The following is a 23209-nucleotide window of genomic DNA, read 5'->3' on the forward strand; positions in this document are numbered from 1 at the left end:
GTGTTAATGAAGGAGTTTTTGGAAGGGGAGAAGGAGATAAAAGTACAGCTGAGGGGAAGAACAGCTAAGAACTGCAACCCTCTGATCACCTTCCTTTCCTGATTTTCTTTCAAGTAGCATCTTAATGTGCTAAATCGCTTTGATGGTCATTAGTCCTACTTATGGTCATATTTCTGGCTCTAGGATTAAAAAAGGAGAACAGCCAATCCCCTTCTAACCTCTAAAATATAGGCTTCAAAACCAAAAAAATTCATAAATGTAGACATTTAAATGTAACCACTTAAATTTGTAAATGTCAGCACTGGCTCCAAGTATATCAAGTGTCATTCTGCTAATTACCGGTCCAATTTGAATTTAGTCAATTGAAAAAGAAAATGATAGGTTTCCTTTATAGTATATCTATTGGATGGAGTAGAAAAGTATGACATTGTATGGAGGAAGATATTAATGTCGTGCATAGGAATATATATGAAGCATGTGATCTTTCAAACGTTATTTTCCTCATGAGGAATGAGAAGCCCAATTCACTGTCATTTTCACTTCAAACTTTTGTGCAACAATGAGGGGAAAAAACTGTACCATGAATCAATGGAAATATGAAACATGGAATGTAACAGCGTCACAAATACTTTATTATAAATGTGTCTATGGATCCTGAGCCACTCACACGTATAGCATTTCATCAGTTCTCAAGTTGTAGCTCATTCTCTTAAGCTGCAGACTCCTGACTTATCACACACCCAGGCACAAACACTATAATATTACACAAAAGCTAATCAAACAGTGGGAATTCAGTAAGGCTGGCTGAAGCCTAACTTCTGCCTTCCCTTTCCTTCCCAGCCCAGCACACGCAGCAGCACCATTTACTTGGTTACCTATTGTTTCAATTTGCATTCATCTAAAATCAAGCAAGGAATGAAATAAAAGTGAATAAAGGGGTTGCCAGGGGACTCCGCTGTAACCGTATTTAGAATTTCATAACTTAGCATCATCATCTGAGTTTAAAGTGGACAAGACAGTGCAGATCTAAGTTTCAAGGCCCCTTTTCTGATCTTAGCAATAAAAAAAAAAAAAATTAAAAAAAAAAAAGACTTGGCAGAACAAGTCCACCCCTAAACATTCCCAAGGCCCAGAACAAGAGTACAAATGAAAGCCCACATACCATATACTTAAATATTCAAATCTAAATCAAGCTAAAAAACTACTACATAGGGGCACCTGGGTGGCGCAGTCGGTTGAGCGTCCGACTTCAGCCAGGTCACGATCTCGCGGTCCGTGAGTTCGAGCCCCGCGTCAGGTTCTGTGCTGACGGCTCAGAGCCTGGAGCCTGTTTCCGATTCTGTGTCTCCCTCTCTCTCTGCCCCTCCCCCGTTCATGCTCTGTCTCTCTCTGTCCCAAAAATAAATAAACGTTGAAAAAAAAAAAAAAACTACTACATAAAATAACCTTGTCCTCCTAGCTTGACAGTTTTCCTCCATACTGATCTGGTAGGTGGGTTTGAATCTACAATTCTTCCATGTGTGAACATGGCGGTGGGAGAAGAGCCACCCTTAGCCCTTGTCTTCACAGCCCCTGCTCTTTTCTTCACTGTGAGGAGACTCTTGTGAACACACGGCCTCCATGTCCAAGATCAATCCAACCTTCCAACCACCACCGCCAAAGAGCTACCTTCTGGTGGCTCAAGTCTATGTATACTGGTGGAACATAGCACCCTTCTCAGGATGGATGGGGGGAAAGAGCCCCACATAAGAGGGAGAAGGCAAGTCTGGGCTCTTTGGACAAAGAATTCTGGGGTTCTGGGGACCTGAAACGTGGGCTGGAAGGAGGATGTGGTCTCTCGATGGACACATTTATTCAGGCTATGGACCCTTTGTCTCCTGGGGAAGAGGAAAGCTGGAGGAGGGCCAGAATAGAGCCCCCTAAACTGTGAGGCCCAGAGATGGGTTCTCTCCCGTTAAGTTCTAAGGGCAAAGAAGTCACCTCTAATGACCCTGGGCTATTTGAGATAGAGAGAAAAGTGTTTTTAAATATGAAAACAAAAAATTACACATATTATATAAATGTTTTTAGAAAGAGCTATTATATTTGAGAAACAGTAAGGGGGGGTGATCAAGGTGAATGGTGATATTTTGATTGCTGCACACTGGGAATAAGTTTTCAATACAAGGGCAGTAAGTAGCCTGTTAACCTGAAACAGAAGAGGTGGGTTTTGTTTTTTGTTTTTTGTTTTTTGTTTTTTGTTTTTTGTTTTTTGTTTTTTTTTGAGGTGGTGGGGGGTAAGGGGAGAGACAGAGAGAGGGAGACAGAGGATCTAAAGCAGGCTCCACACTGTCAGCACAGAGCCTGATGCAGGTCTCGAACTCATGAATTGTGAGATCATGACCTGAGCCGAAGCTGGAAGCCTAGTGGACTGAGCCTCCCAGGTGCCCCAAACAGAGGAGGTTTATAACTGCTCAAGTTTTACAATACAGAAAATAATCCTATAGTAGAAGAAGAATAAAAAAACCCATAAGGTATAATGAAACAGAGGGGGAAATGGAGGAAATCCAAAAGTGATGGAAACCCCAAAATAAGGAAATGACTAAGTCTCCAGTGAGAAACTAAAAGAAGGAAGCTTATTTAAGTCATAAAGACCTTACCAAAAGCATTTATATTAACAGAAATAGATAAGGAAAAGACCTAAAAACCATGAAAACAATGAGCAGATTTAGAGGATATTTGGCAAGTGTATTATAATTAATAATTATTATAAAAAGTTAATGAACCTAAGAGTCTGAAATAAATATTAATATTTTTAATCAAGATATAGAACTAAGATATCAAAGGGAATTTCTTTCTATTAGAAGAAATATAGCAAAAGATGTTTGAGAACAAGCAGATCTATTACAATGTAAATATATTGTAATTTTATTTTCTCTTGCAAAGTTTTCTATTTATTCTCTAGAGGCTATAGTTTAAATAACTATATTTTATCCACTTGCTGAAGCAATATATGTTAAACATTGCTTTAAAAGTTGATAATTTTCCTTTATTAGAACGTTGATCTTTTGTTTCTCATCTATAATCTTTTTTCAATATGTAGATAATATTATACCATGGTAAAGTGGTTTGTCATGCAGATTTGAGAAGAAATTACATTGCCCGGTGGTAGACAAAATTCACTGGACAAGTCAAAGGGATGACCAGGAGTTCAACAAATATTGGAAGACATACTGTGTCCTGACAACTATGCTAGATGTCAATACGGTGAAAAAACAGACATGGGAAATCAGGGCAGGAAATTATACCCTTGTTCATGGATTCCTGAGCCCGACCACTTGCCAGTCATGGAACAGTGACCACACTGACCAATACTGAGGCACATTTTACTTTCATTTTTAAAAATCACCTGATGATCAGGTTCTGTAAAAACTGCAACATCCTTTAGCACTCAAGAATCCTGAATAATATGAATTTGTAATTTTTTCTTACTTATGACTTTTAAGGAAAGGGTATTCTGATTACACAATTCATTTGTTCCTTATTTTCTAAAATGACTGTATTATTTTGCCCTCTTCTTTCCAATAATGGGCAAAAGCATCTTTAAAAATGGAAGTGTGTAATATTTCTAAGTACATTTAGAGTCAAGAGTTTACATCTTATGGCCCCACCCCACCCCCAGCAAAAGAAAATCCTTTTAAAATAATGTATTTTATTAGTAGGCTAAATGTAAATGCTATCAACCCAGACATGCACTGAGCACTCTTTGTTTCAATGGGTCATGTTGCCTCTGTACTTGAGAAGCAAAATCTTTTTTATAATCTTGTATCTCAATTTTATTTGTGTTTAGAAATTCCTAAGTGAAAATATTTTGAATATGTTTGCACTCAGTATAAACACTTCCTCTTCTAGCTCAGCACAAATCATATTAAGCAAGCATTGATAACTAAAAAGAATCCTTAAGACCTATACCATTGATCTGGATTTTTCTTATTTGATGATCCATATGTAAACAAGGACTTCTAGAATGTAAGCTCCCTATAATAGGAAATCAGTAAACGTTTGTTGAATAAATAAATAACATGGAAAAAGTTAGAAATAATAATATGTCATAAAGAACACTTTAGAAACAGGATTTTTTCAATTAAAGGCATGCGTATAGTATCATATACTTAAATATATCAGCACAATTTTAAATTTGGTAGAGATCAAAGGATTTCTTGTCTAACATGATATAAGGAAATATACTAACTCCTTTAACTCTACCACAAACACAGTCTGAACTTATCTATCACTGTCACAATTACTTGTTCTCATAAATAACGTGTTTTCTCACCTTGGTGCTCTTTGTTGAGTTCTTCATGGGGAATGCCCTTATTCCTTCATGTCCTCATTTCTTACGCATAGCTCAAGCATTGTAATTTTAATGCATGAAGCTTGCCTGGTTTCTCAGGAATCTAAGGCCTCTATGCCCTTTGAACTCCTCTCTTGGTCATTTATCCTATGTAGTTTATATCTCATACCATTGGTGAGTGTATACATGGCTTACCTCTCCTACTAAACTTTAGATTTAGAGGAAGAGAATTGTATCTTTTCCTTCATTGATTTCCTCCTTAGAAATTACTGTATAGAAAAATCTTCATTTATTGGATGAATCAATGTATCCTGCTAGAAATTTAGACACTGATAAAACACAAATTCTCTTAAAGCCAATAGTTTCAATAACTTCTTTGTAGCACTGTTTATTCCCAGGTTACCAGTAAAATATTGGGGTTGAATAAAAGTTGTATAACTAAACAATATATACAAAGGGCATGAAATTAGCATATTTAAGTAGAAAGACGATTGCTAGGAATAGAAATCTTAATATTTTCCAATGATCATTGTAATGCTTTAGCACATCTCCTATCTAGTTTCTTCTGGAACTAATAAAATAAATCTTTACTCCTTAATCTTCCAGATACATGTTATCATTTGAGTGATGATTTCATGCCTTTGAGAACAGAGAAGAGATAATAAATGAGTAGCTCTGTCCTCCTAAAGGTAAACCTCATAAAACTAGGAAGAGTAATTTCATGTAAAATATACATGGATTTTTCATCTCAATCCTTACATTTTATAGCATTATTTCACTGTTAATATATTCCCATAAAATAAGTTTGCTGCAAAATATTTGCCAGAAATACTCCAGTATTACAAAGACCTATGTTGGTGCATGCTGAATAAAAAGCACTGTCTACATAAGTGTGGGATAACTAGTTTTAATTAGTTATTTTTATTTATATACCACTACCCAATGCCTATTCTGTAGGTTACTCTGAATAGATTCCCAAACATTGCACAGTTCTTTCTCTCTATATAATTTTTACCCATTTTGCTTAAAAATGATATGTGAAAACTGCTTTAAAATCTTGGGTATGACTAGCTAATTTCTCTGAGAAAATGTTAGCATAATACAAGTAGTTTTGTGATTATCCAGCAAATTGTGTTCATTCATTAGTGTCAACTGTTCCTTAGTCTTATATCAAATAATAGATCGTTTACATTTTAGGAATAAGGAAGATTTATTAATTTTTATGTCCACATTTTAAAGTGAACATTTAATAAAATAGAAAATATTTTTAATAGGACAAATGAAATTATTGCTATTCTTGCTGCTAAAATATTTACATTGCACCTAACACTTTTCTTCACTTGCTGATAAATTTCTACCTGCACCTATAGTTCTTCTTTCCTATTTCAATCATTATATAGAATTCCTGAAACATATGTTCCTACTGAGCTGGTAGCCCTGATGTTAGTTTACACTACACGAATGATGACCGATAAGGAAATGATGGGATTAAGCTGTTCAGGGACTTGCAATAACTTACTGTGATAAGAGCAGCTGCCATATCAGTTTTATTAACCCACTAAATCACTACTAATAAATAAGATAATAGCTTTTGTCCATCATGTCTGAAAAGCAAGATTTGACTGATCAAAGTCTACGAGAAATTAAAATGTAACTTCAAATCAAACAGTCTACTGCGTACATGAAATCTACTTGGTGGTCTCGACTATCAGCAATCCTGAGCAATGGTGGGATACAGGCTCTTTTTCTTAATCACTGTATCCCTAGGGCCTAGGAAGTACCAGCACACTCAATAAAATGCTTATTAAATAAATGAAGCTTAATAGTGAAAGTTTTTTGATAGCGTATATCCTATCCTGCTATTTGCATCTTAAAACCTCTTTAGCACCATGCTCTGTACATTGATATAAATATGAGTGGATTGATTATTGATATAACACACTTATAACATAAAATAGACAAAAATTGCTTTGCATTACTCTTTTGTGCCTATATGATTTTGTTTCATTTTTACTTTTCAAAATCCAAATTTAAAAATACTGCCCAGAAAAAAAAAAAAAAAAAACAGGTGTATATTTTGGCATTGGTAGTAAATCAAAAGAAGAAAAAAAAAAAACTCAAAAGACAACACAGTTTTATCTGGGTGTTGAGAATGTACAGAATCTGTCACTGGGGCTTCTTGGCAGGGAGGGGAGGGTGACAGTGAAGGAAGGGACAGAAAGCTGAGCTGCTAATGCCCCTGTAAACTGATTGGCTTTGTCCCCAGGGCACACTCAGGTTAGGTGTTCTAGGGTGAGGCTTTGTGACCCCAAGAGTTAACCTTTAAAGACTTTTTTCCAGAATTCTTGGCACTACTGGCTTCTTATGGAGAACGTCAGACCTGCCCCTGGAAACAAATGTTTCAATTTTTAATTGTTTCTAAGTTTGACAGTGCATGATATCTGGTGATCTGTGATATCTACCTAGGTAGTCTGTCCATTTGGATTTTTGTTTTGTTTTGCTTTTAACATATCTGTTTTAAATATTTTATCTCTTCCTTTTGGCTGAATAAATTTTGCCTCATTTTATTTAGTTACATGTTTTCATCTTTCATGTTCGTGAAGTCCTTGAAAGTAACACCTGCATAAAGGTGAGTTGTGAGAACTGATCATTTTAATACCAGTTATGACAGAACTTAGGGAGAAAAACCTTGAAAATAGACACAAAATTCACTCTTCTTTTTTAGATCCTACCAATCACCTCTTTGTCACAAAGATCAGTGTTTCCCAAACTTTTGGATTTCCTACATGGAGTAAAATTTGAAAAGTAACATTGTTCCATGAACCCTAAAGGCTGCCAGGGACGGTTTTAGAAATAGTGGTGCTATCTTGTGTCCAGAATACATAAGAACTTTTTGAGTTCATCAGGATCAAAATCAATTATTTCTGAAAGACTCAAATGAAATGACTGGATATACTCTAGCTATTCTATGAGAATTTGGCAACAATTGAGAGCTTATGTTTTTAGATAACCATCACTAAACAGTTATATAATGTCAATATATTTTAATAAATGATCCACAGAACTTAAAATAAATTAATACTTAGTTTAAATTTTTCAAATAATTCAATAAACATTTAGTGATAGTATGTTTAAGGCACTAGAATAAACACTACCCCAACAAGTTTTGCAAAATTAATAGTAAAATTTGGAGAAATTATAAATTTCTCTTTCTCCAAAATATGCTAACTTTCTTCATTTATCTTTCTGTTTCACAGATTGTTCATATTTCTATAGACATAAAATATTTTTCATAAAGATGTACATTTTTAAAATATTAAATAGCCATTAAAAATGATGAATGTGAAGATAATATACCAAGATAAAGAAATGCTTGGGACAAAAATTAAAGGGCGCCTAGGTGGATCAGTTGGTTAAGCCTCCAACTCGATTTCGGCTCAGGCCACAATCTCATGGTTCGTGGGTTCAAGCCCCGCATAGTGTTCTGCGTTGACAGCAAGGAGCCTGATTGGGGTTCTCTCTCCCTCTCTCTCTGCCCCTCACCTGCTCTCTCTCTCTCTCTCTCTCTCCCCCCAGTAAATAAATAAATAAATAAATAAATAAATAAATAACAACAACAACAAAAGAATAATTACATCAAACCATTGCCAACTGCAAGATTCACAAACTCTCCATCTTGCCCTATCTTTCAACATACTTGTTTATGTATGAAAAATTTTTTCCCCAGGATATCAAAATATCAAAAAATATAACAAGCAAGTTATAAAAAGCAAATGTCATACTGCGAAAGAAGGAAAAAAAATTCAAATTTTAATAATTTGCTCTTGGGCACATCTGCTTTTAGATATCAAACAAATTTCCTGAAATTACCACATGTTGGTCCATAAACCTAAACACTTGAGCCTCACAGAGTCACAATGGACAGGGTTAATGATTCATCCCTAATCCTAAAGGCTCCTTTTAGGATTAATTGACTTTCCCAGCAGCCTGCCTGCCTGCCTTCTTGTAGATCCTGTGAAGGGGATTTCTCTGCATTGCTTTGCCTCTTTTTCTACTATTTATCTACTTCCAACATTATCTCATCTTTCTTCTACCCACACAATTCAGTAGGAATCAAATTCAGTAGAAATCAGCCAGTTAATGTGATTCAAGTTTGATAAACAAGTTAGAGGGGAAGAGCCAATTCACTCTTTTTCAATCTGGCATTTCATTCCTCCTTCTCACACCACATACTGTTAACACCAATAGGAGTCAATTAAAGAAATATTAATTGGTAATCAATTATGTAGCCAACAACAGAAAGGATATAAAAATGAATGAGACAAAGTCTCTATCCTCAAAATATTATCTTTTGAGGGGAAGAGATAAGCTAATTACATACTAAGAATGAACCAATGAACTGCTGTGAGGCTATGAAGAAAGAGCCTACAAGAAATCAAGAAATAAGAAAAATTTCAAAAGAAGAGGAAGTTTATGAAACATTCTTTTCTTTTCAATGGATAAGCTTTCAAAATACCTGTAGGGAAAAGGCATTTTCCAGAGAAGAAGACAGCATAGATGAAAGAATGACATTTGGAGGTGAAACAAAGGGTGCTGGGCACTAATTTCGTGGGAACATAGGCTCCATGCTGAGAGGTGAGTAGATGATAAGGTAGGAAAATGGTTTGGGACTAAATCATAATGGACCCTGAATGTCAAAGTGAGAAAAATTTGAGCATGACAGAGATACAATTGAATTAAAACTTTTAGAAGGCCAATTTGGAAAAACTGTATTGAAAGGACTGGAAAGATACAGTGAAAGCCAGATTATGCAAGTGAGAATGGAGAGAGACCAATTCAAGAGAATTCATAAAGTAAGATTTATTTTTTGGCAAGTGACTAAAGCTGAGCTAGCCAATAAGGTTGCTCCTAGCCACATGTAGGTAGTGACCACTTGAAATATGACTAATCAGAATCGAGATGTGCTGTAGGAATAAAACACACACTTAGTAGGGAAAAAGAATGAAAAATATCTCAATAATTTTAATTTTGATTACCTGGTGAAATGATACATTGGACTAAATAAAACATATTAAAATTAAATAACACCTGTCCCTTTTTACTTTTTTAATGTGGCTACTAGAAATTTTTGAATTAAATATGTGGCTGCATTATATTTCATTGGGCAATGCTGAACTAGATGTTGGGACGGAAGAAGACATTGGATGAGCTAGAAAATGAATGGGAGAAGAGGGAAGGGGGCCTGGCAGTTCTGTGACAGAGAAACCATAGAAGTTTTACATATTGATTTATTTTAAGAGGGCACTGTCAGCAGGTTCACATGCTAGACAGGTGCCAAGGAGGATGAGTAACAGTAAAATTGAGCCATAGGGTTTTTGTCTATGTAAAGAAATGGACTGTTACCATGTGAACAATGGTAAGATAAGTGAGCACAGCTACTCTTTCGAGGAATAGCAATGAGAAGGAAAATAATAGAGCAATTGTGAAGAGTACAGCAGGTCTGAGATGCATCTGTTTTTATCAACATAAAAGAGATCTGAATCTGTTTGCAGGCAGAAGGAAAGGAAAAACTGAAAACACAGTGGACAGAGGAAATAATGGACGAGTAAGAATGTGTAACATGTAACTCTACAGAGATTGCCACAAGAGAAAAGCTAAAATTATCAAGAGAACTAACTTTATGTTTACATTAAGAGATGACCAAAGAAGTCATTTGTGGAGGTCATTTGTCTTGAAGGGAAAAGAAGAGGATATTGAAATTATTATCTGGGAAAGAAAACCAAAGGAAGAACCTGAACCATGCTTCAACTCCTGACTTTGGCCTTGCTCTTTGGGAGTGCTGTGGTTCCATCTGGCCACTTATTTAGCCATATATACTACCCTTTCAGGACACCAGTGCCTTCAATAGTGGATTTAAGATTGTAAAAATGATTTTTTTTTATCAGAAGAAATAAGATATTATGATTTTTCAGTATAAATTTTGCTTTTTAAACATTATTCCAAAATCTACTTTTTTTCTTTTTGGTTCTTACAGTTGGTAAAAAATCTGCTTCATCAAGAAAAGAACACGTGATTCCATTCACTGATAAAAACAATACTCATTTTACACGTGTCAATCCTCCTATACGGGGTATCATATGTACAGATCTGATATCTATGCTCATTAACATATCTTACTTTGAATGGCCTCTTGTTCCAAGTCGCCGAGTCGTTAAGAGGGGGAATTTCTGGCGAATTGTCTAAAAAGAAAATCAATTACTTTAGTTTTTAGGAAACGTGTGGTTCTGTTGCAAGCAACTTGTGGCCAGTTAATTCAAGAAAGTAAATGTTGAACTTTGGGTAAAATTTAGTCTGGAAGAAGTAATATTCTACATACACTGACAAGCAATTGATAAGCAATAATACACCAGCAGAGGCAGGGAGGTAGTTTTTTTTTTTAATATGAAATTTATTGTCAAATTGGTTTCCATACAACACCCAGTGCTCATCCCAACAGGTGCCCTCCTCAATGCCCATCACCCACTTTCCCCTCCCTCCCACCCCCCATCAACCCTCAGTTTGTTCTCAGTTTTTAACAGTCTCTTATGCTTTGGCTCTCTCCCACTCTAACCTCTTTTTTTTTTTTCCTTCCCTTCCCCCATGGGTTTCTGTTAAGTTTCTCAGGATCCACATAAGAGTGAAACCATATGGTATCTGTCTTTCTCTGTATGGCTTATTTCACTTAGCATCACACTCTCCAGTTCCATCCATGTTGTTACAAAGGGCCATATTTCATTCTTTCTCATTGCCACATAGTATTTTAATAAGATTGTTTTACTGCCCCGTCTCAATTTCCAAAGCGAATCATACCAGTATCTGCTTTTGCTTCATGTTGCTTACTACCTTATGTACCTAGAGGAAAGACTTGAGTGTCTTTACAATAATTTTATCCAGAGATTTATCAAAATTAAGTATCAATCTCCAACTCTGAAAAAACACAGGAAACTTTCTCCTTCCTTCCAGATATCCACAGCAGTGTTTTAAATTGTTTCTTTTCTATGTCCCTTTCTCAAAAATTTGCTAAAAATTAGCATCCAATTAAAGAACAAAATCTGTTCTACATATAACAGGAATTGTATGATCTCCTAAGGGGCTCCATGGCAAACTTTTTGTATATGTCAGTTTCTTGGGGACCAATTCTGTAGTTTTAATCAGATTCTCAAGATATTTCATCACTCCCCAAACAGTTAAGATTACTGCCATAAGGTGGAACAAAACAGTGCAAAAATGGACGTTAGCAGTTGTCTTATGCAACTTGCTCATTTTAGGGAATAAGTGAACTGAGTTTTGAAAAAATTCAGTGCTTTTCAAAAGGCTTCACAACAAATTTGTCACTGTCTAGGCCAGAACCTGAATAATGAGATTACCATGCACCATATCACACTAAATCCCATAAGCAGAGAGGTTTCAAAATAAATTTATAAATTATTTGATTTTCAAAAACTGAGAAGCTCGACTATAGTATTCATTATTTTCTGGACAATGAGTCCCTCTACAGGTTAGAATTTAGATTTCAGTTTATATGAGATGCAATGTTTGAGCCCTAAGCTTCCTATAGTTTTCCTATATCCTAAGTTCTTAGCAGAGCATGAAAAGAATCTCGAAGGAGAAACTTTCGCAAGAGATTGATATCCTGTCTTGATTTTCAAAATAACATCAACATACATAAATATGATAATGCCAATTCTACAGATTCCCATCCTAACCATACAGTTGGGTAGAAAGGAATGTTTTTAAATAAGCGATGCTTCACCAATTCTGTCACAACATTTTAGAGTTTGGGGTATAAACATACTCAGAGTGAAATGGAGAATCAAGGGAACTATTTCATGAAATAAAGTAAAAATTATTAAAAACTCATATACTTGAACTAGCTAAATAATAAACACAATCACCAGTTGCATTTACAAGATACTTGTCACCACCACTTAATTTTACTTCTCAATACAGACTATACCATACTCTTTAATGCATCCCTCTTTGAAGGGAAATGTCACTGCTCAAATGGAGCTTCCTTTATTATTTTTTTAAATTTTTTAAATGTTTATTCATTTTTGAAAGACAGAGAGACACAGAGCACAAGCAGGGGTGGGGTGTAGAGCAAGGGGGACACAGAATCTGAAGCAGGCTCCAGGCTCTGAGCTGTCAGCACAGAGCCCGACGTGGGGCTTGAACTCACGAACCGCGAGATCATGACCTGAGCCAAAGTTGGACGCTCAACCGACTGAGCCACCCAGGCACCCCAAATGGAGCTTCCTTTAATATTACATTAAATCATCTGATAGCTAAGGTTCTAATATTCAAAACATATAGTAGTTCCAGGTAAAACCTATAGTAGGTAAAATCAAGATAAAATGCTTGTGAAACAAATTTCTTAAAATTCTGTAAAAAAATTTACTTAGATGCATTTGTTTCTATACTGTCTTCCAGACATGACTTTAGCAGTAAAGTAGTATGGCCAATATGTGTCATTTACCTTTCCAAAGGTGGCTGCACAGGCTGGCTCCAATTTCTCTTTCCTGCAGAAATCTAAATAGTGCGCATAAAGGATGCACCGTGGTAAGCAAACTCCCTCACACACAATGTAATTCTCTTCAAGCCTAAAAAAAAAAAAAAAAGGCAGAAAATTAGGTCAAACCTTTTCTTTATTTCTCCTTTCCTTTCCCCTTTCACATTGATTTAAGGACTGTTTTGAATACAGACGCTATACAATGAGTTCATGAGCAGACATGAGCAGACCTTCTTTATTCCGGATATTATTAACAGTCAGATCACAAGAATTAATGTTAGAAGAACAAGAACCCCAATGAATACCTGCTAGTGGAGTTAAAATACCCTGGTCAATGTAAAACCACTCCTTTCTGGTCTGTATCTCAAAGAATAGGTCTTATTTCTATGGAAATCCTCACTATTCATTATGGTTTGCTCTGTGAGATGCAAATATGTATGAATGGTAAAATTGAAGGAGATGGCTTTTTAAAAGACTATTCTCAACACTAATGGGCTGCCAGGTTTCAGGCTGGCAAATGCCTACAATCTCTTACTTTCATTCCCAAACTAGTCCTGAGCCCTAAATGGTTAGGGAAGCATGATGATGCATTTATCTGCAAAACACCTAAGAGTAAACTCACTTCACTGAAGTCTGAAATGGTACTGATCTACTTCTACCCTATGCCATTTGCTGTGATCAAGTACCATAATTGCCTGAAACATACCATGCACTTGAAACATAATGTACTTCTCTATAGATGTCTCCAAATAGGACATACAAATTCAACTCTGTTACAAATGCCATTGTATAAATTTTGAAAATTTAGACACAATTCTTTTTAATTTGAATGTCTACATTGCAATTAAACACAATTTATATAAATGTAATAATGTATACTCAAGTGTTATAAATATCTAAACAGCAATCGAGCAATCAGAACTTGTAGATTGTATTCCCAATTTTCCTAACAATTCAGTAGGTGATATTGACTAAAATTTATGTACACCCATTTTCTGTATAGTAAACTTGTAATTATTACTATATAGGAACAACACAATATTGAGCATGCATTCAGATTAAAATTGAGTGAAACTAGTCACATCTCTGATTTAGCATATTCCCTAAATGCATGAGATAAAAGCTAAAGGAGATGTTCATCAGACTTTAAAGCATCAGATGTTCATACTTCTTTGAAGAAGAACAAAACAAAACCCAGTCAGATTTGTATCCACAAAACTAAACCTAGCTGACGGTTGAAAACTGGAGTTACTTAGGTTTTTCATTTTAATTTTCAGCTCCAATTTTTAATATCCCCAATAATCTATATAACCATGAGGGAAAATTCTCGAAGTACAAATAAGTCACTCAGTTTCTAGAAAACTCTATGTAACACTCTTTTATAGGAAAGGGGTGGAAAGTTCAAACAAAAGTATAGCATTTTAAATTTCAAAAAATGAAAATCACTAAGAAAACATTCAACTATTTAAAAATTATATTTTAATGGCATGCATAAAATGTCAACTGTTCATGTGGCTATTTAATGTTGTTGCAGGCATTGTCTTTATCTTCAAAATACTGGATAATCCCAGCCATGAATATGGCTAATTTGGGGGTATAACCTGTTTTTCTTTAATTATAATGCAATCACTCATATTTATAAAGCAAAAAAACAAGTTTGTTCCCATTCACTCATTTGAGGGAAAAACTGAAAGTGATAATTCAGCAGTTCTCCACAATATATCTTTAAGCAATACTGCCCCAATTATACTAATAAAATAGCTGTATCTAAAATATTCCAGATAATTAACTCAAATATTTACTGCCCCAGTGTATTTTTAACCAGTCAGTGTGACATCAACTTCAATAGTTAAGCCACAACTTTAGAAGAATATTTGGTTTAGATTTCAAATATTTGAAAAGGTGTAAGTATATAATCACAAAAATTTAGTATATGCAAACTGTAATTCAGGGTTTAAATAGCTGAAAAAAAGTTAGGGTTTTGTTTTTTTTTTGCTAGATTTTTAGACATTATTTTTTTCTATTGTATTTTTCTAAGGTTTAGTTCATACCTTACATACATACAGATTATACAACTAATCGGTAAATAAACCTTTTAAGTTATTTGCTTATTACTTGTAACTTGGAAGGAAATATATACTCCTGTTCACACTATGTGGGGAAGCTTAGAGTTTTTACTTTAGATCCCTCTTCCTCTTTGATCAATATTACAAAATGCTTTTCATATGTAGAAAGCCTACTGATAAACTCTTGGTTTTAAAAGAGTTTCCATAAAATCCAATTCATGATATTTCATCACAATAAATCATATATGACAGGTGCTATAAAAATAGTTGAACATTTATTTAATAGAGATATTTTAACTGAATTTTCAATATCTTCTAGTTCAAATGCATTTCACCTAATGACCAGTATACAATTGTTAATTTGCCCTCATATGGATAAAGGCAATATTTAAGATCCTTCCTCCTTTTAAGGTGGTTTGAAGAATCATGTTTTATAAACAAAAAGACGATCAAATAACAAGTATATAAGGACCGAATTGATTGCATGTTAAGCAAATAAGTCATAAAAAGCATTCATTATTGCTGACATTTGATGAAATTATAGTTTATGTCAATAGTGAATAAAGTGATGGGTTTTTGTATTGCAGATCATTTTTCATCAACACTAGACTAGACTATGTCTCCAAACCAAACATTCATTAAAAAAAAAAAAAAATCATTTTCTTTTGGTATCTTAAACTTGCCCCCAAAGTTTGAGGCAGAGGCAAATTGGGAAAAGCAGATTCTGAAGATACTGACTTTCAAAACTCAACGGGTGCTGAAAAGTATCCCCCGTGGGAGACTTACCACTGCAGGGTGAGCTGAGTCTGCTTCTTTTTATCCTTCATCATCTGCGTGACGGTTTTCTTCTGAGAGAGGTGTAGATCGGCTGCTTTGGTTTTGCTGTCGTGACTGTCTGCATCCTCTTCTTCCGAGGAAACGTTACCATTGCTTAAACGCATTTCTGATTGCAAGTTGAAAGGGTGGTAAAGACAATCAGAATGCAAAATCAGTGAAGGAGCCTCTAAAAGTACCAAACTGGTGCCAAACTGGGTAGCCCAAGGGGGTGGGCAGGGGGTTGAGAGGGGAACTAAGCCAAATCCCTTAGAGTTCATTTCTAGGTGACCGACGTTTTCCTGGGGAAAATACAAAGATCAGGACGGAACATTCTCCATGTATGTTATGTCTGCGGTGTGTTTACTTTTCCTGTGGGGTGCCCTTCTTAGAATTCATCCCCTTCCCAGCCACATCCCCCGAGGGGGCAGAGCACTCACCCGATTTAACTCCCGCCGGCAGCTCCGGGTCTTCCCCTCTCTCCGCGCTGCCCAGCGCGCCGCCGGCCGCCGCCGCCAGGTACACCCTTTCCTCGGGGTAAATGAGCAAGCCCTTGCCCAGGAGCGGCCCACAGCACTCCTCCTGGGCCTCGGGGGAAACTTGGGGCGAAGGCTGCGCCTGCGCCTGCAGGAAGGTGTCGTCCAGCTCCGGGACCTTGGCCATCCTCTGGCCGCGGGAGACCTGGGCACCAGCCGCACGGCCCGCGGCCCGCGGAGCCCAGAGCCCAGGGCGGGGCGGGGCGGGGCTGGGGACCTGCGGCCGCGGGGGCGGGGGCGGAGACGGCAGGCTCCCGAGCCCCGCGGCGTCGCGGCGAAGGAAGGCCTTGCGCAGGGACTGCGCGGACCGAGGCGGGACGGCCTTTCTCCACCTGTCCGCGGTTCCGGCAGACGCTCAGCTCGGACTCCCTTCCTCACCTGCGCCTCTCTCCCCCGAGTCCCATTCCCCACATCTCCCCCCTTCTCTCCGCCCTTGCTCACGTCTGGCGCTGGGCCCGAGGGCACTTTTCACATTCACACACGGAGCTCCCGGAAAGATCTGAGAAAACCCCACTCTCTTCCCGAGGGAAGAGCTACTGCAACTGTCTCCATCCCTAACTCGCTCGTCAGACTTAAAGGACGCACTGGCCCCGCAGCCTTGAATCTGCGAGGCCAGACCACCACTCAGTCTTTGCACAACCTGGGCCGGGTTTATTGATTCTCGGATTAATCTCAGTGACGGGGACGGACGCCATCGCATCACACACGTGTCCAACTTCCCTGCTCGAGGGTGCACCCTCGAGGGTTCTGATCCCAAGCCTCGCCTCTTTCGAGGATCTAACCTTCAGCATGGAGGAAACGATTCAATTGTTCCCTGCAATATTTTGTGACTTAAAAGCATCCCTGACAATTCCTCACCTATTGTACCTACGGGTAGTGCAGTGGACGTTGCTGTGATGAAAAATGAAGCCGCCACATTTCATTTCCAATCTAAAATGGCAAGGGAGTCATGTGGGGTGGAAGAAAAGGTAACTTGTGCTCTCTTTCAGAAGTCAGTAGAGAGTTGGGGGTGTGTGTTGCCTGACTGCCACATAATCTTCCATTCTTTCCATTTCTCTTCTTTCGACAAATATGTGCTGTGCTTACTCTATGCCTAGTGCTCCCCAGAAAAAGCAAGGAAGCTGTTTTGGTTCACACTGCCTCGCCACAGCCAACAACCTGTCATCTTCTTGTGGAGCATTAGAAAGAGAAATCACCCCTTAACCCGAATTTAATATTAAACTACATTACATCAAAATTTAACTTAGAAAAACCAAAATGGGACTCGAGGTGGTGGATGGCTGCAGGGTGAACTATAGACAGGAATAATATGATCTAAGAGCATTAACCTGCTTAGGCACCCAAGATTATGGATATATTTGAAACTTTCCCTGTTTTTAGCACCACTTGTTAGGAAAGGCATCACTTTTCTGTTGAAGGATTTCTCCCTACCGGATACCACCAGCAGCTGGGTCCAGGCTGGAACCACCCACCCATTCATGCACCCAAACCTGGGAGGCTATACCTCCCAACCAAGGGACAACTTTGCATATCAGTTTCCTCTACCTAGGCCTTAAAAGGCCAAAGAACTTTCTCAGTGCCTGGAGCTTAGCTCTACAATACTACAGTTTAGAATGTTCCCCCTTTATAGAGACACCTTCAGACATAGATTAACTCTGTGTATGCAAAAAGACTCTGCTATTTATATCACATAATCAGAAAAGAAAATATTCAGGAAAATGACTGGGAATTCTTTTGGAATTTTTAAAAATACAGACCACTTAATATCCAGGCTAAGTGTGTGTGTGTGTGTGTGTGTGTGTGTGTGTGTGTGTGTTACAGACACTAAATGAATATCTGGCAATTATCCAGCTGAATTAATCGAAGGAAACAAACCAAGCTCATTGAATGCCTTCCATGAACTTTTTTGTCTTAGTTTTAAGTAAACCATCTGCCCTACAAAATAACATGTAATTTCTTTGTGCTTCTAGTCAGAAATATAAACTATAGACCTATAACAAGTGAAGAAATTGAATCAGTAATCAAAAAAAATTCTACATAGAAAAGCCTAGGACAAAAGGCTTCACTGATAAATTATACATGTTAAAAAAGAATTAATGCCAATTCTTCTCAAGCTTATGAGAACCAGTAAGAACAGTGCTCAATGTGGGGGTGGGGGGGGGAATGTCATTATCTAAATTTTTACTTGTAGTTATAATTAATCTGAGCTCATGAAGCCAATATTTTATTTTTTTTTATTTTTTTTTATATGAAGTTTATTGACAAATTGGTTTCCATACAACACCCAGTGCTCATCCCAAAAGGTGCCCTCCTCAATACCCATCACCCACCCGCCCCTCCCTCCCACCCCCCATCAACCCTCAGTTTGTTCTCAGTTTTTAACAGTCTCTTATGCTTTGGCTCTCTCCCACTCTAACGTCTTTTTTTTTTTTTTTCCTTCCCCTCCCCCATGGGTTCCTGTTAAGTTTCTCAGGATCCACATAAGAGTGAAACCATATGGTATCTGTCTTTCTCTGTATGGCTTATTTCACTTAGCATCACACTCTCCAGTTCCATCCACGTTGCTACAAAAGGCCATATTTCATTTTTTCTCATTGCCACGTAGTATTCCATTGTGTATATAAACCACAATTTCTTTATCCATTCATCAGTTGATGGACATTTAGGCTCTTTCCATAATTTGGCTATTGTTGAGAGTGCTGCTATGAACATTGGGGTACAAGTGCCCCTATGCATCAGTACTCCTGTATCCCTTGGGTAGATTCCTAGCAGCGCTATTGCTGGGTCATAGGGTAGGTCTATTTTTAATTTTCTGAGGAACCTCCACACTGCTTTCCAGAGCGGCTGCACCAATTTGCATTCCCACCAACAGTGCAAGAGGGTTCCCGTTTCTCCACATCCTCTCCAGCATCTATAGTCTCCTGATTTGTTCATTTTGGCCACTCTGACTGGCGTGAGGTGATACCTGAGTGTGGTTTTGATTTGTATTTCCCTGATAAGGAGCGACGCTGAACATCTTTTCATGTGCCTGTTGGCCATCCGGATGTCTTCTTTAGAGAAGTGTCTATTCATGTTTTCTGCCCATTTCTTCACTGGGTTATTTGTTTTTCGGGTGTGGAGTTTGGTGAGCTCTTTATAGATTTTAGATACTAGCCCTTTGTCCGATATGTCATTTGCAAATATCTTTTCCCATTCCGTTGGTTGCCTTTTAGTTTTGTTGGTTGTTTCCTTTGCTGTGCAGAAGCTTTTTATCTTCATAAGGTCCCAGTAATTCACTTTTGCTTTTAATTCCCTTGCCTTTGGGGATGTGTCAAGTAAGAGATTGCTACGGCTGAGGTCAGAGAGGTCTTTTCCTGCTTTCTCCTCTAAGGTTCTGATGGTTTCCTGTCTCACATTTAGGTCCTTTATCCATTTTGAGTTTATTTTTGTAAATGGTGTGAGAAAGTGGTCTAGTTTCAACCTTCTGCATGTTGCTGTCCAGTTCTCCCAGCACCATTTGTTAAAGAGGCTGTCTTTTTTCCATTGGATGTTCTTTCCTGCTTTGTCAAAGATGAGTTGGCCATATGTTTGTGGGTCTAGTTCTGGGGTTTCTATTCTATTCCATTGGTCTGTGTGTCTGTTTTTGTGCCAATACCATGCTGTCTTGATGATGACAGCTTTGTAGTAGAGGCTGAAGTCTGGGATTGTGATGCCTCCTGCTTTGGTCTTCTTCTTCAAAATTCCTTTGGCTATTCGGGGCCTTTTGTGGTTCCATATGAATTTTAGGATTGCTTGTTCTAGTTTCGAGAAGAATGCTGGTGCAATTTTGATTGGGATTGCATTGAATGTGTAGATAGCTTTGGGTAGTATTGACATTTTGACAATATTTATTTTTCCAATCCATGAGCAGGGAATGTCTTTCCATTTCTTTAAATCTTCTTCAATTGCCTTCATAAGCTTTCTATAGTTTTCAGCATACAGATCCTTTACATCTTTGGTTAGATTTATTCCTAGGTATTTTATGCTTCTTGGTGCAATTGTGAATGGGATCAGTTTCTTTATTTGTCTTTCTGTTGCTTCATTGTTAGTGTATAAGAATGCAACTGATTTCTGTACATTGATTTTGTATCCTGCAACTTTGCTGAATTCATGTATCAGTTCTAGCAGACTTTTGGTGGAGTCTATCGGATTTTCCATGTATAATATCATGTCATCTGCAAAAAGCGAAAGCTTGACTTCATCTTTGCCAATTTTGATGCCTTTGATTTCCTTTTGTTGTCTGATTGCTGATGCTAGAACTTCCAGCACTATGTTAAACAACAACGGTGAGAGTGGGCATCCCTGTCGTGTTCCTGATCTCAGGGAAAAAGCTCTCAGTTTTTCCCCGTTGAGGATGATGTTAGCTGTGGGCTTTTCATAAATGGCTTTTATGATCTTTAAGTATGTTCCTTCTATCCCGACTTTCTCAAGGGTTTTTATTAAGAAAGGGTGCTGGATTTTGTCAAAGGCCTTTTCTGCATCGATTGACAGGATCATATGGTTCTTCTCTTTTTTTTTGTTAATGTGATGTATCACGTTGATTGATTTGCGAATGTTGAACCAGCCCTGCATCCCAGGAATGAATCCTACTTGATCATGGTGAATAATTCTTTTTATATGCTGTTGAATTCGATTTGCTAGTATCTTATTGAGAATTTTTGCATCCATATTCATCAGGGATATTGGCCTGTAGTTCTCTTTTTTTACTGGGTCTCTGTCTGGTTTAGGAATCAAAGTAATACTGGCTTCATAGAATGAGTCTGGAAGTTTTCCTTCCCTTTCTATTTCTTGGAATAGCTTGAGAAGGATAGGTATTATCTCTGCTTTAAACGTCTGGTAGAACTCCCCTGGGAAGCCATCTGGTCCTGGACTCTTATTTGTTGGGAGATTTTTGATAACCGATTCAATTTCTTCGCTGGTTATGGGTCTGTTCAAGCTTTCTATTTCCTCCTGATTGAGTTTTGGAAGAGTGTGGGTGTTTAGGAATTTGTCCATTTCTTCCAGGTTGTCCAATTTGTTGGCATATAATTTTTCATAGTATTCCCTGATAATTGTTTGTATCTCTGAGGGATTGGTTGTAATAATTCCATTTTCATTCATGATTTTATCTATTTGGGTCATCTCCCTTTTCTTTTTGAGAAGCCTGGCTAGAGGTTTGTCAATTTTGTTTATTTTTTCAAAAAACCAACTCTTGGTTTCGTTGATCTGCTCTACAGTTTTTTTAGATTCTATATTGTTTATTTCTGCTCTGATCTTTATTATTTCTCTTCTTCTGCTAGGTTTAGGCTGCCTTTGCTGTTCTGCTTCTATTTCCTTTAGGTGTGCTGATAGATTTTGTATTTGGGATTTTTCTTGTTTCTTGAGATAGGCCTGGATTGCAATGTATTTTCCTCTCAGGACTGCCTTCGCTGCGTCCCAAAGCGTTTGGATTGTTGTATTTTCATTTTCGTTTGTTTCCATATATTTTTTGATTTCTTCTCTAATTGCCTGGTTGACCCACTCATTCGTTAGTAGGGTGTTCTTTAACCTCCATGCTTTTGGAGGTTTTCCAGACTTTTTCCTGTGGTTGATTTCAAGCTTCATAGCATTGTGGTCTGAAAGTATGCATGGTATAATTTCAATTCTTGTAAACTTATGAAGGGCTGTTTTGTGACCCAGTATATGATCTATCTTGGAGAATGTTCCATGTGCACTCGAGAAGAAAGTATATTCTGTTGCTTTGGGATGCAGAGTTCTAAATATATCTGTCAAGTCCATCTGATCCAGTGTCTCATTCAGGGCCCTTGTTTCTTTATTGACCGTGTGTCTAGATGATCTATCCATTTCTGTAAGTGGGGTGTTAAAGTCCCCTGCAATTACCACATTCTTATCGATAAGGTTGCTTCTGTTTATGAGTAATTGTTTTATATATTTGGGGGCTCCAGTATTCGGCGCATAGACATTTATAATTGTTAGCTCTTCCTGATGGATAGACCCTGTAACTATTATATAATGTCCTTCTTCATCTCTTGTTACAGCCTTTAATTTAAAGTCTAGTTTGTCTGATATAAGTATGGCTACTCCAGCTTTCTTCTGGCTTCCAGTAGCATGATAAATAGTTCTCCATCCCCTCACTCTGAATCTAAAGGTGTCCTCAGGTCTAAAATGAGTCTCTTGTAGACAGCAAATAGATGGGTCTTGTTTTTTTATCCATTCTGATACCCTTTGTCTTTTGGTTGGCGCATTTAATCCATTTACATTCAGTGTTATTATAGAAAGATACGGGTTTAGAGTCATTGTGATGTCTGCATGTTTTATGCTTGTAGTGATGTCTCTGGTACTTTGTCTCACAGGGTCCCCCTTAGGATCTCTTGTAGGGCTGGTTTAGTGGTGACAAATTCCTTCAGTTTTTGTTTGTTTGGGAAGACCTTTATCTCTCCTTCTATTCTAAATGACAGACTTGCTGGATAAAGGATTCTCGGCTGCATATTTTTGCTGTCTAGCACCCTGAAAATCTCGTGCCAATTCTTTCTGGCCTGCCAAGTTTCAAAAGAGAGATCAGTCACGCGTCTTATAGGTCTCCCTTTATATGTGAGGGCACGTTTACCCCTTGCTGCTTTCAGAATTTTCTCTTTATCCTTGTATTTTGCCAGTTTCACTATGATATGTCGTGCAGAAGATCGATTCAAGTTACGTCTGAAGGGAGTTCTCTGTGCCTCTTGGATTTCAATGCCTTTTTCCTTCCCCAGTTCAGGGAAGTTCTCAGCTATTATTTCTTCAAGTACCCCTTCAGCACCTTTCCCTCTCTCTTCCTCCTCTGGGATACCAATTATGCGTATATTATTTCTTTTTAGTGTATCACTTAGTTCTCTAATTTTCCCCTCATACTCCTGGATTTTTTTATCTCTCTTTTTCT

The 23209-nt window shown here is 37.6% G+C and overlaps 1 protein-coding gene across 1 annotated transcript in view; it reads right to left on the reverse strand.

Annotated features, from left to right (window-relative positions):
* Positions 1-16423, reverse strand: part of RFX6 (regulatory factor X6) — a 55393-nt gene extending 38970 nt beyond the window's left edge. The window contains exons 1-4 of the mRNA XM_047101254.1: positions 16201-16423; positions 15734-15890; positions 12849-12972; positions 10511-10572 (exon numbers count right to left, since the gene is read on the reverse strand). Coding sequence (XP_046957210.1) covers positions 10511-10572; positions 12849-12972; positions 15734-15890; positions 16201-16423 — 566 coding nt within the window. The remainder of the gene's footprint in view (positions 1-10510; positions 10573-12848; positions 12973-15733; positions 15891-16200) is intronic.
* Between the last annotated feature and the right edge of the window lie 6786 nt (positions 16424-23209).

Source organism: Lynx rufus, unplaced genomic scaffold (assembly GCF_022079265.1).
Source record: "Lynx rufus isolate CCGP_SWC_20201006 ecotype Redwood Valley unplaced genomic scaffold, mLynRuf1.p SCAF_6, whole genome shotgun sequence".
In the NCBI taxonomy this organism is placed as follows: domain Eukaryota; kingdom Metazoa; phylum Chordata; class Mammalia; order Carnivora; family Felidae; genus Lynx; species Lynx rufus.